The sequence below is a fragment of the Myripristis murdjan genome, chromosome 9, assembly GCF_902150065.1.
Source record: "Myripristis murdjan chromosome 9, fMyrMur1.1, whole genome shotgun sequence".
In the NCBI taxonomy this organism is placed as follows: Eukaryota; Metazoa; Chordata; class Actinopteri; order Holocentriformes; family Holocentridae; genus Myripristis; species Myripristis murdjan.
The window spans coordinates 4,857,771-4,874,495 of record NC_043988.1 but is presented as its reverse complement, the minus strand read 5'-3'; the positions used below and the strand labels follow the sequence as shown (position 1 = coordinate 4,874,495).

The window sequence follows — 16,725 nt, the reverse complement described above, 5'->3', positions numbered from 1 at the left end:
GCATGCGCAGTCAGGCCAGATAAAACGAGCACCTTTTTAGTGATGAAAGAAGTTGTAGTTTGTGTTTGCACTCCTGTCCAGCATGAATAAGATTTTTGCTTTTCTCGCCGTATACCTCGTCTCCCTTTCGCCAGGGCTACTGCAGGGCCTGCCAGGCAGATATTTTCAGGTAATTTTACCGACGTCCTTGGTTTTTGTTTAGTTTTCCTTCCCTAAAATGTTTTATCCTGCTGTGTTCGTATGACGGAGAGACTGGCCCAGTCCCGTCCTTTCATAGAGACACTTTAAATGTAACGTTACGTTGCTTTTTACACACCTGTACTCAGCCGACCGAGCACGAGCTGAGGCCTTAACCAGCTGCTCTCTGTAAAATGGTTTGCTTTATCTAAATGACCGGTGTCTTTGGTGGAAGACAGTCAGGAAATACTAGTCAACCACTTACAAAAGTACAAACATTTTAGATATATTTCATGTAACGTATGTCGAACCGAGCAGGAAAAACACAACCGTAAGAGCCTTGTTTCAACTGCTTACACTATTCTCGTCCTGCTAATCAAAGGCAAGCTGCATGTACATTTGTGTATAAGGAGTTTTTCCCACTTTATTTATTTATATATTTACTCAGTGATTAATTTATATTGTTTTAGTCATTATTTAGATTTTTTTCTTAATTTTATGTTTATGTTCTTGTAAGTTAATTTTAAATATATAATTATAATGATTATAAATAATGTGCTTGTCATTATTCATATATTTGCTTATTTACTCATCACATTTTCCCCTGTCTTTTGGAAGAAATCAGGTGAATTTGTTCAGGGTTGAAAAGGTTAAATATCCTGTGAAAGGCATCTGGCAGTGTTCACAAGCATTTATACCTCAATCCAGCACTGATCTGATGTGTAAACCCTTTGAAATGTGAGCAATTTCACTTTTTTTTTTCTTCTTGAAAATCCGGAGAAAAAAAATACCAATTTGCAAATTAACAAATACATGCTGGGAAAATTGTACAAAAAACAAAGACAAAAAATTATGTAATTATCAAGAACATATTTTAAAACATGAATTAAATCTGGGTGAAATAAATTCTGCCCAAGGGCTCCTGGGTTTCAAAGAGTTAAAAATAAACTTCAGGATATTGGTATTCTGTCACTGTCTGTGTCAGGCCTATTAATTATAGACATAAATTTACCTCTGTCTCTGGAGAGCAGTGTACATCTGGTTTGGTTTTATTTGAATCAGATACTATAAGGTGTGCATCTTGCAGAGCAGTAATCAGTTGCAGGTATTCTGTAGCTAACTGTAGTGCTGACAATACATGAAGCAATCGTGTCATCTGCATAAAGATGAACTTGAAGGATGAGGTAATGTAATTGATATATTTTAGATGCTAAATAAACAAGGACCCAAAAACTAAACCTAAAGGAACACTTTTTGTTGTTGGTAAGAGCTTGCTTGAATGAACTTCCCATTTCCAGACACTGAGATGTCTGAGCTGGCGCTGTGGAGCCAGCTGCTAGCCATGGTGTTGAAACTGATCCCGTGCTATCCTTGTGACCACAGGGACCAGTCAGCTGTATTGACAGCCTTGGACTACTCCGCAAACAGGATGGCACTGTGTTTCATTTTTTATCAGATCTAGATTTTATATCTTTTATTGCATATAGTGTTTGCCAAATAGCAAGGCAGCATTAGCCCTTTGAAACCTAGGAGACTGTTGACTGTTTTTGTTGAAATGTATTATTTCACCCCCTGAACAAAATTGGCATTATTTCTTTATATTTAAATTTTTTGGGGGGGCATATTTTTGTAACTGTTGTGTATTTTTAAAATGTTCCTCTCATTATTATTGTAAATTATTATTATTCATAGCTATATTGGAAAGGTGTGTGTGTGTGTGTGTGTGCGTGTGTGTGTGGGGGTGGGGGGGGGGGGTGGGGAGGGGGGGGTAAATACATAGTTTTAAAACTTAGAAATATAATATATTTGTAATTACTTTGCCATTTTTTCTAATTTTCTGATAATTTCCTTTTTGTGACATCATGAACAAAATCAAGTGGACTTTTACAGGTTTCAAAGCAGATTATTGGATCGAGTTTGGCTTGCTCTTGTCATTACACAGATACTGCAGTTTGTGGACAGTATGTGAGAGTTTACAGCTTATCAGCTCATGATAAACAAATCAAAATCTTTTCTTCTTCATTTATGACTAATTAAAACAGCCCTGGTGTGCAAAGTGTGGGCTCACAAGGTCAAGCTTAATGAACACCAGACTCTCCTTTGAAATGTAATTTGTGCTCTTAATTTTTCTAGATAAACAAACATCACGGGTTCAAGACAAAATATGAATCCCCGTTCACAGAGAAGTATTTCACTCAGACTATGGACCACTTCAACTTTAACAGTGTGGGGAATGGAAGCTACAGCCAGCGCTACCTGATCACTGGTAAATCCACGCAGCAGTTTCTGGCTGAATATGCCTGTTTTGCATCCAGGAGCCCATGTTAATGTCTCTGTCGTCTCCCACTTTAGACAAGTACTGGGAAAAAGGCTATGGGCCTATTTTCTTCTACACTGGAAACGAGGGTGACATCTGGGATTTTGCCCTGAACTCTGGATTCATCATGGAGTTGGCTGCCCAGCAGAGAGCCTTGGTCATATTTGCTGAACATGTAAGAGTACAGACATTAACATCACTAATGAAAGCACTGGTGGAGGCCTCGCTATATCAGTCCAGTCACTGGGAAAGGAATAGAGTGAGTTTCAGTGAGTGAGCAGGTGGGCTCGAGTTACAGACACACATGTTATGAACAAGTCATTTAGTCTCATATTCAGTCTTGAAATCTTAGTTTTCTGGCTGGGTGCAGGACCTTTATTGTTAAAGCTTATTTTAACTCACTTTTTAACTTTTAAAATAATTTATTTTTTAGAAGGTTTAACTCTGAACAAAATTAGAGCTGTTTGAATAACATTTTTTTTCCTTCCTGATACGCATTCTGATACCTGAACTTGCATATAGTCAGATAAAGAGCACCAATTTAATAAGAAGAAAAGAAAAGTCTCATAGCTTTATCCTACTAACCCTGTATGGATGTGATATTTATTTAGGGTGTATTGGAGGCATTGCAGATATTGGTATCAGAACATATAGTGTTGCTTATATTCTCATAACCTTTTAACCAGGATTTTGAGAGAAATCAAATGAATTTGCTTGGATTAATGGATTTTGGCTCCCAACTTCACCTCTAGGGCAGAGCTACAGATGCATTGATCATTATTGATCAGTGTACCATTTGCAATACTTTAATGTACCACCACAGGAACAAGGTGGCCAGTCCAGATTTGACAGGTTGGTTGGTGTCAAATGTCCTGAGAACATTCTTTTTTAATTTCTGCCACTGCTCAGTATTTAAATGAAACAGAATTGAGTGCAGCTCACACCTGCTGCAAGGCTGTATTTTTCTGCCTGAGCCATCAGCTGTGATGAGCATCCAGAGGCCATGCAGCATCAAGTGTGACAGCACCCCCAGTTTCAGTTCTGCTCCTCCTGTCCCACAGCTGCAGTGCACTTAGTGTAGAGCTGTGGTGGCTGCTGGTCCAAAGTGCTGGTGAAGCATAGGTATATATTATATAGTATATTTGCACTAGATTGTTAACAACCGTGGGCATTTTAACTGGCGTGCTGTCTGTTATGGAAGGAGGAACAAGCTGGCTGGCTGGGCTTATTGTTATTTTTATTATTGCTATTCATTTATTTATTACAAAATTTGTGTACATTTTTGGATCATTTTTGTAACTTCTGACTGCTTTCTTGCTAATTTTTAGTTATTTCTTATTTTTGATTATTTGTTATTTCTTGTTAATTTGCCAGTCACCCCTTTCCCCAAGTGAATTCACTCTGGTTTCAAAGGGTTAAATGCTTGTAAATGGCATCTACTAAAAAGAAGGGAAAAAGAGATGTGTGGATAGAATACAATGTGTAGGTAGAATAAAGTGCAGGGGACACACGGGACAGGCTGCAGAAGTAAGGGGGACCTTAATTACTCAGCATCAATAGACTGAGCTGATCAGCTGACCCATACTATCAGCTTTGTATCAGTTAGGGTTAGGTTGATATTAAGTTAATAGTCCAAATAAGTGTCATCAGCTATTCAGTTTTTTGAGAGTGTATAAATAAGAAAAGCAAGCATATGCTGGGTGACTCAACAAACATAAAGGCTGCTGTGTGTGTGTGTGTGTGTGTGTGTGTGTGTGTGTGTGTGTGTGTGTGTGTGTGTGTGTGTGTGTGTGTGTGTGTGTGTGTGTGTGTGTGTGTGTGTGTGTGTGTGTGTGTGTGTGTGTGTGTGGGAAGACCGAGACACAGCCAGTGTCACAGCCAAAGTTGAGCAAAATACAGACAGGGTGCAGACAGCGAATTATTGACTGAATAGAGCTTGCAAAGTAATGACAGTGGGAAGAAGTTGACTGACTCACTGTCAGCTGATTCATGACAGCTGAGCACCCTCGCAGCAAAAGCCAAATGTGGCCAGAGGGCAAAAGTGGCTCTCCTGCCCTGACGGAGTCACAGGAAACTCTTGACCACGGCAGAACTTGGAGCTGTTTTCTCAACACTGGTGCATAAAGTTTGTCAGTCAGGAAATCAGTGGAGCTGACAGTATGCACTGCAGCTTTGACCCAGCATGCACTTGTTTTGAATATCTGATCAAGCTTGAATCCCCTCTCCCTCCACTTGACAGAGGTACTACGGCAAATCCCTCCCATTTGGCAAGGAGTCCTTCAACATCCCCTTTGTGGGCCTGCTGACGGTGGAGCAGGCCCTAGCTGACTATGCTGTCATGATCACCGAGCTGAAACAGCAGCTGGCCGCCACAGCATGTCCTGTCATTGTATTTGGTGGCAGGTAAGAACTGTCAGGCCAATACACACCTTTTATTTAAATTCTGCTATCAGACAGTCAGTGTCGTCCACTGGCGATTTGTTTTGGAGTCCCTCATGCGCTCTGATTTATTATGTAACTCATCAAAACCACATGATTATTATTTTCAGTTTCCATTTAGAGTTTTAGTGTGCCTTGGTTGTTTCACACACTTTTCCATCCTCACAAGAAGAAAATTTATGGGAAGACACTGAATAATCAGAAATTTGGAGACTTGTGGGTATGAAAATTGTATAAGATATTGAATATCCAGGCAAAGTGTTACATTACATGCAGCTTCACTTCAAAAGTGTCCGTATCAGCCTTCAAAAAACCTCGGTCAAACCACAGCAGTCTCAAGCATACAGAATATGATGCCACATTAAACACTTGCTACAGTATTAGGTTTCAGAGAGAGATTTGAGAGCACTTGAGAACACTTTCACTCTTAAAATTATGAAATAGCCTAAAAAGAGGGTTCCCTTTGCTTTGAGATGACTAAATTATTTATGATTGAGTAACTTGGCGCGGATCCAATCATTCCTCAGCCCATCTTAAGCCAGAAGTAAAGGATTGTTACTAAAAAGGAGAGTAAGCTTACTTAGCTTTAAGTAATTTTGTGCGGTCATCCCATCTCTCCCTTGCAGCTATGGAGGGATGCTCTCTGTCTATATGAGGCTGAAATATCCAAACATCGTGGCTGGAGCCCTGGCTGCTAGCGCCCCCATATTGTCAACTGCTGGGCTGGGAGACTCCAGGCAGTTTTTCCGTGATGTCACGTCTGTAAGTTGGACAAATGGTGAACACAAAAGCATGTCACGAGGCAGAGAATGCAGGTGATTGTATCCCCTTCATTCAGTGCTCCTGTATCCAGACCTTAAATTTAAGATGCAGTGTGTATATGTATATGTATATCTATCGATCTATCTATCGCTCTATCGATCGATGGATCGATCAGTTGATAGAGATAGATAGATGGATACATAGACAGACATATATAGATAGATAGATAGATATAGAGATAGATATATCTATATCTATCTATCTAGGTATATATATATCTATAGATATAGATAGATATATCTATATCTATCTCTATCTATATAGAGATAGATATATAGATATAGATAGATAGATAGATAGATAGATAGATAGGTGTGCAGTGGTGTCTTAAAGGGCTAGTTCACCCAAAAACAAACAAACAAACAAAAAAAAAACTGACTTTCCCCCAGCTGATCTGTAGGACAGTAGTGGTGCTATCTTCCTCTCTCCCCAGCTAATGGTCGTAAGTTTCACTTTCTTAAATGAAAAGACTTCTGAGATGATAGTTTTGTGGTAGATCTGGTAACTTCTGCACTTCCTATGTCACTCCACGCCAGAGGAGCCACAGCCACCACAGAGACAGAAGTTGATTGCTTGAGTTAGAGGTTTTATGAAATAATATCAAATTGAAAATGACAGCCTTAATCCACTCAAACTGATAAATAAACAAAGTTATAGTTTGATGTGTAGCAGAATTGACTGTATAGGGGACAGAGGAAAAGAACAGGCCTGCCACAACATTGCTTATTTTTTAGTTCTCTGGGAGAAGTTGTTATTTTTGTCCTCCAGCATGTGTGCAATGCTAACAGTTAGCCTGTGGAGCATCCAGCCAGTATCCAGCACTCAGTAACAATGAGAGGAAGATAGCACCACTGCAGCACTACATAACAACTGGGGGGGAAGTGAGATAATAACACATTTTTCAAAATGGGGGAACTAATACCTTTTAAGGTCTGCAAACAAAGTGTCAACTGATGCAGAAACCATTAACTGCATTATACATCTCCTGCCTGTTTTTTCATTGTTAGTGGGCCGTCACAGATGGTGGTGCATGTTAGGATGTGAATTCTGTATTTGTTTGTGAAATATTAAATGATAAAGTTGCTCCAGGGCTCATTTGGGCCCTAAGTGCAGCAAGAGGTGACTAAATATCTCTTCTAGTGTTAAAGACTTTATCACTCAGAAACCCTGTGAGGTGACATCAGTAAAAGAAATGTTGTGTCTGGTGGAGCAAAGAGGGTCAGCCAGTGTCTGCACACTCGCTCACTGCTATTTCGAAACACTTTGTATTTCACTCATAAGTTTTGATTCAACACTTCCCACCATATAGAAAAGATTTCCCACCGCTGATCATACTGAGTGCTGACAACAGAAATGAAGTATGGGGCACTGTTCTGTTGCAGCCTCACAGTTTGAAGTGTTACTACTTTGTCAGCCAAGTACCTCACTAATGCTGTGAACCTTTAAAGTTTGACAGTTTGCTAACATTTATACTGTCATATGTTTTGTGGTACACACTGTATTGGAGAACAGAACTTTTAATTAAAGCAAAATTGAACTTTGGTAGCATGTTGGGTGTATAGCTCTGTTGACTTGTTATGAGTCCACATGGTGGTGAAATATCCTCATTAGCTGCTCTGTGCTCCCCTGGGCTGCTAATTCACAATACTGGATTTCTGTCTCTCCATTCAGTAGCAATACAGCTCCCAAAATAACACTGTCCTGCTGCCCACTTTGTTTTGTTTATTTTTTAAATTTTATTTATCTTAATATATTTATCAAGTTTAATCTCACTGAGATTAAAAATACAAAATACAAAAAAATAAGTAATCATAAATACATCCGGCACAAATTTGTACAAATTAGAATGTACAACTTTTACTGTGACATCCAGAATTTAAAAACAAGGACACTGACCGACGTTTCTTCTTCCAAGGTCCTTAAAAATTGATTTGAATTCACCAAGGTTGATCGACTCAGACAGTTTGTGTTCCTGCTGACACGAGTTCCAGGCTGATGGGGCAGAATATTTAAAAACTGTTTTTCCTCACTCTGTTCTGACATAAGGAACAGCAGGCTGAAAAACATTGTTTTAGTGTAGACCAGACTGGGTGCGACTTCTGCATAGATAATTACACAGGTAGGAGGCCAAGAAGACATTTGTAAATGAAGGTCAGCCAGCGGGCGTGTCAGGCAACAGTTGATCAACAGTCTGTGCACCAAATAAATATGATGTTCAATTGCTTCTTTTTGAATCATACTTCTTTATTTCATCAAAAGGAGTGAAAATAGACCAAACAAAATAATGTAACCAGTACTCACTACTTGAAATAGTGTAGTAGTGAAGTAATAGTTTTGTTTTATTTTTTTAATTGAATACTCTGTTACTCTTATTTGAGTAGTTTATTGTTATTATTTGAGTAGTTTTTACAGGGTAAGTTTTACTTTTACTCAGTTACATTTTTGGATGAGTAACTGTACTCTTACTCAAATAGAACTATTCTGTACTCTACCCACCACCATGTAGACTCATAACCTCCAGGTAACTATACAACCTAACACTCCACCAAAGTGCAGTTTTGCTTTGTCATTCCTTGACATACCTTCTGATTTTGTTTTTTTGTTTTTTTTTTGTTTTTTTCTGTAAAGGACTTTGAGAGCTATGCCCCAGAATGCAGAGATGCTGTGAGAGGAGCTTTCCAGCAGCTAAAACAATTAGGTGAACAGCAAGGTAAATGTTGCGCTACACTCCTGCTGTAGAAAATACAAATCCATCAGGACAAGCTCTGACCTCTGATATTCATTAGCCAGGTGTCCTCCAGAGGGCTGAAAACTCTTGAGGCATATGAAAAATGAATGATGGTTTTCAAGATTTTGAAAGTTAGGGTGTTGCAGAAAAGTTTGGGAAGACTTTACATGACAAAACAGCATATCAATTAAATCCCTTCTCGTGCGATAAGGGGAGTGGGGGATGAGGGGGGGTCCACCCGAATGGCAGGAGGCCAACAGTTAGCATTTCGAGTATCCATCCAGTCACTTTTTTCAAAATGGATGAACTATCCCCATGGTGCACCACAGCCAGAAAGATGGATTTTTTTGTATCCATGTTTTCATCACTCCATAGATGCTTATTTTTAGTTCATAAAAAGTTGATATTTTGAAGATACAACCTTTTCATGCAACAGTCTGAACGAATGAAATCAAGTTAAACCTGGAGGAATCCAAAGGTCTAAACCAGCCCTGTTGTTTTGCCACAGAGTACAGTCGTATCCAGTCAGAGTTCGCCCTGTGTAAGACCCCGTCCTCTCCTAAGGATGTTCACCAGCTGAACGGCCTGCTGAGGAACGCCTTCACCATCATGGCTATGTTGGACTACCCCTACAGCACTCACTTCATGGGCAGCCTGCCAGCCAACCCTGTCAAGGTACCAAAAAAAAAAAAAAAAAAAAAAAAAAAAAACTGTCATAACAGTGGACTGTAGTTTTATGTGTTCAATACCTCTGCCAGCAGAATTGGATGGGGCATCTCACCTCATGCTGTTTGACTGTTTGGTTTCATGTTTGCAAGATATCTCAAAGTTATGAATGGATTTGCATGAAACTTGGTGGAAAGGTTGGTTAGGGGGCAAGGAAGAACTTATTCACTTTTCACATTGATTGGCCAGAGGTGGATATGGTGAATATCCAACATGTGGGACTGGCATATCTTGACAGTTGCAGAACGTTGGCAGAAGTTTTTGCTGTTCTGAGGGCTTTCTTGTTATAATAATAATCTTTGTACAGAGCAGGTAGAGGCAGTCTGTGCCATGGAAGGCTAAGAACCTGCAGGTTTTTATTCCAGCCAAACACTCCTGCTGGGGATTTTGTTGAGCACCTTGAGCCAGAGGAGGACCAAGGGCAAGAATTTCAAGACTTTTCTTACAGAGTAAAACTATTCCACTTGAATTAAATCTGAAAATTTGGTATTTTAGTTGATGAAGTTTCTGATCATGAAAATGCAGGTTTAGGATTTTTCTTAACATTCCAGCTGACTTTAATGCCAAAAATCAGGATAATTTTGACTCCCCTTAGATCAGTTGATTCAATGTGGACTTGTCAAATGGCTTTACTCACTTTTACAGAAGTTACCAAAGTGTCCTCACGGGATAAGGGGGTAATGAACCTGACCTGATCTAAGACACTCAAGATATCATAGCTTACAGCAAGTAGAAGAAACTTTCATTTTGTGTTGAGTTTAGCGACCCCTGCGGACAAATGCTATGTAGCGTTTCCCACAATGAGGACTGCATTTGCCTTGAGCACCAACCCCTCATTTTGTAAAGATCTTGATCTGGCCTAGTGAAAACAAATGACAGAAAGACATAACATAAAAAAAGATACATCTGTTTACATCCTGGACTATGGCTGACCGCAGCTGACAGTTAACACAGGCCACTGCTCTGCATGCCGTAATTGTTTCATCTGATTCCATGTGGACAGCAACTCAAGGACAGGATTTTAGAATATCTGTTGAGAAATAGCCAGTCTTCTCACTGATGGTCTCATTTTCTTATGTAAGTCATATAGAAGCATCAGTATTAATTTGAGACCGTTTCATAATCAGTTAAAACCGTGTAATGGAAAAAAAAGAAAAAAGAGTTAGCTAATTTTATTCTTAACCCTTAAACAGGAACAAGTGGAATATAAGTATATTCTATATTTGGGTTTTTATGAGTTGTATCTCCCAGGAGACATTGCCCTATTAAGGTGTAAAAAGAGTCAAAATGTCAAACATTTCAATGTTTTATTTGATGAAGAGAAGTCATCCATTAAGTTGTGTCACTCATACTGGTATTTAAATTGATTTGATCATTTATATCAATGTGTGGGCCTGCCACAACCTTCAGTTCTACCAATCCAGTTCTACCAGGTGAATAGCAACTGTATAAAAAGTAACATAAACATATGTTTTAAAGAATTTCTTTTTAAATGTATTTTGTAAAAACAAAAGTACATTACAACTCCATTTTTTTAAAAATGATTTAAAAAAACAAAACAAAAAAACTCAGAGCCTCTTGTTTCCCCTCTCTCTCTCTTCATTTTTCTCTCCTCTTTCTCAGAAGAATAATCCTCACTTCCTGACTCTATCTCTGATCTGAGGTGAATTCTTCATCTTCATCAGTGTAGTCTGAGTCTGAAGAGCTGGCTGGGATCTCCTCTGCCACTCTCATCCTCTCTGATTCTGTTAAACGCCTTTCTTTTGCCCTAGAATGAGCCAACTGTGATGCCTGGCAGGAAAATACATGGTTATACTGGCCCAATGTGTATACCTGTACATGATAATATGTTTTAAGTGTTTTTGCGGTGTGAAACAAAATTTTCAATACCACACACTGGTTAATTTTCTACCCCTTATCTAGCACCATGTATCTCGATGGATACATACATTTTAAACGTTGCTAAATAACACAATGAACACTGTAAGACCATTTTTTCTTCATCACAGTAAACCAATAGTTTTAATTAGTTTTATGAATTTACATTGTTTTACTGGAATTAACTACTCAATATATTAATGATATTTATTAATATATAATTACTTTCCATATGGTCAGCATGTCCTGCACCACTGGCAGCAATGATGATGTCTGATCAGGCTGATAAATAAATGACAGATAACCTGAACCAAAAAATGTTACCTGGATAATAGAACCAGACAAAACTTTCAATAAATACATTATGTTTGAACTGATAAGTGCTTTACCACATCATATGCGCCTAAATTGTGCCTCATATAATACCGCTCAAACACGCAAAGTCCCTCCCTATAATGATGAATTTTCATTAAAGTTGTTTGATTATTAAATAGGATTACCATATGTTGCTATTGTGTCAAAAGATTAATTGTACTTACTGTACTGCCGATGGAAAATCTCAGTCTAAGTAAATTGTAATTCATCAGATGTTTTTTTTTTTTTGTTTTTTTTTGAGTGTCTTAACAAGATAAAGGTATCCTCTTGCTTGTCTAGTAGTAGACTTGTGATATGATAGGTCTATAGTAATGCTAGCTTGGTTTTGCAGGTGGCATGTGACACAATGCTGAGTGGACCCGACCTGCTCGCCAACCTCAAAAACACAGCAGGTAAAGGACATAGACTCCAAATAATTGCCTCACTCACATTTTCTCAGTGGTGACTCGTAGGTCAGAGTTCATAGACCCATCATGTGAAGAAACTGCCCTCTCTCACAAAATTAGAATGAACGTCAGTATTTCTATTAAGGACAGTTGTCAACTAAAGACCTTGGCAGACAAACTGTTTTTTTTTCTGATTTTTTTTTTTTTTTTTCCCACTGTATCCCAGACAATACTGAATGATGATGGTTATGTAGGGGTTTGGAAATCACATCTTCACCCAGTTCATTCAGATGCATTTCATGTGAATAAGCAGTAGAGGGCACTGTGGATTTGGTTTCTTGACTGGAGATGGTACATTGTCCATATGTATGAATGGAGGTTTTTTTTTTTATTATTACGGTTATTTTTTTATCTGTGTTTGTCTTGTGATGATTTGGCAACCGGCCCAGGATGTCTCTGTGCCTTCCACCCACTGCGTACTAGATTAGACTCTAACCCTCTGTGAAGAGAAATAATATAGAAATTGAATGGAAAAATGACTGAATATCTTTATTTTGTATGAAACTGCATATGTTACCAACACATAACTTTAATGCCAAGTAACACAAATGTCCTACATATACGTGTGAGAGTTTTAAAGGGATGACTTAACCATTTTGAAAAATGTGATGTTATTTCTCTTCCCCCCTCTAGCTGTTATGTAGCTAACAGTTAGCATTTGGAGCATCCAGCCAGTATCCAGCACTCAGTAACAATGAGAGGAAGATAGCACCACTACTGTCCTACACAACAGCCAGTAGAGAATAATATGTTTTGTTTTGTTTTTTTAATAGTTGAACCATCCCTTTAACTTCAGTGGTGTGCTTTTTACAGGAATTGTGTACAACTCAAGTGGGCTGCTGCCTTGCTTCGACCTGTACAGTCTGTATCTGGAGTGTGCTGATCCCACCGGCTGTGGCCTTGGATTCAACAGCATGGCCTGGGACTACCAGGTACAGCAACCATTACACAGGACATCCCGTTACTGACCCAGAGAGACACTGAGCTCATGAGAAGGGAAGAGGGGCTTCACTGTAGTCTTCAGTATGTATGGGTTTCTGAAGTTTGAGGCTGGCACGTTTTTGGCATTCAGGGTATCCACAGGAATTTTATTCTGGACAGTGGAAAAGCTTCTGAAACAATATTTATAGATAGTGAACGATGACAGGAGCAGCATCAGACAGTGATAGATTGAGCCACCCCAGGTAAAAACAGCAATTTTTGCTGGTTTGGTCAATTTTGAAAGTGACACTTGACATCTACAACTACTGTAGTTTCATTAAATATGCAACACAGTCATCAACAATGACTTAAAACTGCTACATTTATAAAAAAAAAAATAATAATAACTACCCAAGCCATTTCCTTTATAGAAAAACATTTTTTCTTAGCAAAGTTATAGATGCGGCAACCAGGTTTGACCACCTGTGGAGCTTTTCCTTGGTTCACCCTGCTAACACAGTAGCGCTTGCTCTTGTCTCCTTCTGCTTGCAGGCCTGTACAGAGATCGAGCTTTGCTATGAGAGCAACAATGTGACGGACATGTTCCCTCCCATGGCCTTCACTGAGAAAGACCGGGAGCTTTACTGCGCCAAGCGCTGGGCTGTGATCCCACGACCGGGCTGGCTCAAAATCCAGTACTGGGGCAATGGTGAGACACTGCAAAATGTGTTCCAGACCGGGAAAGTTAGGGAATTTGATCCGCTCTCTGAGGAAGGCCTGTGTAAGAATTTTACACAATGGTCACTTTACAGGATGTGTAAGAGATTTTTCAAATTGCTTTACACACTTTTTAGGAAGGACTTTCTCGGGTCATGGAAGTGGCCTGACTTAGAAAGTCAAGGAAAAGTCATGGAGTTTTACACAATGGTCACAGTGGGAACCTGCAGTGTGTCATTTGGCTTAGCACCGAGTCTCAAAATTATTTTCTTGAAAAGGAGGTGAGAAATCTGCCAGTGCTAGAAAATTAACAAAAACAAAATTCCCCCAAAACACATCAGAAAATCAGGGGGGGAACAAAACTGAAAATTAGTAAAATACCAGAAAAATTGGTTTAAAAATTAAAGTGAACGGAAAACTAGTTATAAATATGATAAACATATATTTAAAATTAAATTATAGCAAAATCACCACAAAATTACCAAAACATGTTAAGTAAATAAATAAAATAAAAATTAAAAGAAAATTACCCCAGAAAACTAAAACTACAACAAAATAAAGGGAATTTTGTGAATTTATTGGAATGAAGCCTCAGTTTCAAAGAGTTAAGCAGGACATTAGACAATCATGATGATGATAAGTAGTTGTAATAATATGAGCTGCAAAACTAACAGATAAGTAGCTTGTCAGATTCAGCAAATCAGTTTAACTCCAGTGTGAAGTGTTCAGTGGTGGGAATAATGTCCTTGTACCGGCAGCGCTGGCAGAGGTTTGCACTCAACAAGTACCTTCTAGTTTTGACATGGCTCCTGAGACCACAGATGATTTTTACAAGGCAGTCTTTGAATTAAATTTCCATTGGATGCATTACCTGGAAGGCAAATAGCTTGGAATGGCTGACTTTAAAGAGTTTCCAAAATAATTTTCTGTTTTACTTCAGCACTTATTTTGTAGCAGGGGAATTCTTATTCTCATTTTCATTCTGAAATGGGCATTTCTCGAAGGGGGAGTGTTGTCTTTCTAAGAAAATCTTCACTTGTTGTTTCAGCCCTCTCCACCGCCAGCAACATTATTTTCTCCAACGGAGATCTGGACCCATGGGCCAACGGAGGGGTAAGTCCTAGAGATTACTTGGCATGACTGTGAAGTCAGGACATCCAGTCTGTTGAGTTTATCGGCTGTGTTGTGTTTAGGTGCGTAAGTCCTTGAGCTCATCTCTGATTGCCATCAACATTTCTGGGGGAGCCCATCATCTAGATTTGAGGTAAAACTGAGCTTTTTGGTCTCTCAAAGTGCCATTTTCTTCTCATCCAATACACTTTTCTCCCAATTCTCCATCACACAGTCTGATGCAGCTCTGTGCTTTTGTTTTATTCAGGGAATCTAACGCTGCTGATCCAGTGTCAGTTATCAACGCCAGAAAGATAGAAGCTGACCTCATTGCACAGTGGGTGAAGATGGAGAGGACAAGATCACAACAGTCACTTTAGTTGTTTTTTATTTTAATTCCAAATGGAGCTGGAATTGACTGAGACCAGGAACAAATCAGGTCCTATTCAAGACCACAACAGGCAATCAAATCTATATAATCTCACTAAAATGGAAGGACTCTCCCTCTCTATATGTCTGCCCCTCGATTGTCTCCACAACAACCATTCTTCGATTAATTTCACATTTGGCAGGTACAGTGCTGAGGACACAACAAAGTGCAGTGTCGACTGTGAAGTTGTTTGGATGAGCAGTTCTCCAGAATGCTGGAAGCAGCAATCCCAGAGGCCAAACAGTTGGCCCATTGCCAACAGGTACACTTTGAACAGGCACAGAACTAGCTTTTCCCAAATGCAAAGAGAAACGCTTTCTTATGTTGATCTCTCTGCAGTACCTTACACCGTCTATCAGATCACTGTGGAAGAACAGACCAAACAGTGCAAAGAAATGTGATAATGACATGCAGTTTGATGTCCTGTGTTTGAGAGACAGGTAGAGGTTGAGTCAACGTCCAGTAGAGTTCGAGACAGATGTGATGGTCTGCAAACCAGCCTTGAGAATGGTTTTGTTTCAATGAATGACAGTTACACTTTTTCTGTTCAATAAAATCATTTTAATCTCCACATTTTTACAAAAAATTAAAGCAGATCCGGTGTTTATTGTAAACCAGGTGACATCAACAATACAAATTGTATGTTTATGATAATTTAGCAATAAATTACTAACTGTCCCACACACACATCAGAACAAGGCCCTTGTCTGAAAGTGTGTCTGCCACCACATTGAGAGAGATCTCATGCTACAGTATTGAGGACAGAGATCATACAGACTTGTGTTCAGACTTGTGCAGGAGATGGGTTGGGACTGCCACACAAGCCTGATTGTTTTCTTAAAGTCTTCCAGAGTTAATCTGCAGGGTTTTATTCCCCATTTCAAACACAGCAGTTTCTAAATTCGAGTGAATTTGAGGATTTCAGTGTTGCACCGTATAACTGAAGGTAATGCTGCTTTCACGTAACGACAGGCAGGATGACATCTAGTTGCTACATCAAAGTGTTCATGTATTTTAAATCATGGAAACATGTACATTTAAAAGTCTGTATTTATGGATTTTAAATTTTAACACCTGGAAGTTATAAAATCCCAGAAATTTCCAGACCCATGTAAGACCTGTTACTTTGGAAATATTAACTCCACCCTTGGCACTATATTACTTAGTCTGTTTGGTAGGTCAAATCATTTGAAGGTGCAGCATTGTTGAACACTTGACATGTTCCCTGGACCTTACTGATTGATATTCAACCAATTAGGTTCAGTAGGTTAGCTTTGATGGGAAGTACAGAAACTAGAGAGGCCACCTGTCTACACAAGTAAGCCCAATATACAGTGCCAGGCCTTTAAGTCTTGAAATACCTCAAGATGTAAGAATGTCATAATCATTCAAAAGCCTTCACTCTGAAAAATACTGCCATGGAACAATATTGTTTACTGTTAGTATTTATCATTATCATTAACCAAGAGCATCGTAAAACTACAATTTTCCAACTACGAATGCCTGGTCAGCCATGAGTGTTCTCTTCTCTTCTTTTCATGGTTAGCAGAGGATTGAATCATCCTTTGGGTGCAATATCAACATTATAGGGTTAGACCGATAAAATGGCTTGCCGATACATCAGCCCAGAATTGACCAG

General features: G+C 39.0%; 1 protein-coding gene across 1 annotated transcript; it reads left to right on the top strand.

The window, feature by feature from the left end:
* dpp7 (dipeptidyl-peptidase 7) lies at window positions 1-15,723 on the top strand. The gene is made up of 13 exons (XM_030059670.1): window positions 1-169; window positions 2,311-2,443; window positions 2,530-2,669; window positions 4,734-4,897; window positions 5,560-5,695; window positions 8,384-8,465; window positions 8,992-9,158; window positions 11,794-11,854; window positions 12,722-12,840; window positions 13,382-13,538; window positions 14,595-14,659; window positions 14,740-14,810; window positions 14,925-15,723. The coding sequence occupies exons 1-13, from the start codon at window positions 83-85 to the stop codon at window positions 15,034-15,036; spliced, it is 1,494 nt and encodes a 497-aa protein (XP_029915530.1). The 5' UTR covers window positions 1-82; the 3' UTR covers window positions 15,037-15,723.
* The last annotated feature ends 1,002 nt before the right edge of the window (window positions 15,724-16,725 follow it).

Excerpts from the sequence above, each read along its gene's own strand:
- dpp7 (XM_030059670.1), top strand. The coding sequence starts at position 83 with ATGAATAAGATTTTTGCTTTTCTCGCCGTATACCTCGTCTCCCTTTCG. Across the intron at positions 2,670-4,733 it reads TGGTCATATTTGCTGAACAT|AGGTACTACGGCAAATCCCT; the intron begins GTAAGAGTACAG and ends TCCACTTGACAG. Across the intron at positions 11,855-12,721 it reads CAACCTCAAAAACACAGCAG|GAATTGTGTACAACTCAAGT; the intron begins GTAAAGGACATA and ends TGCTTTTTACAG.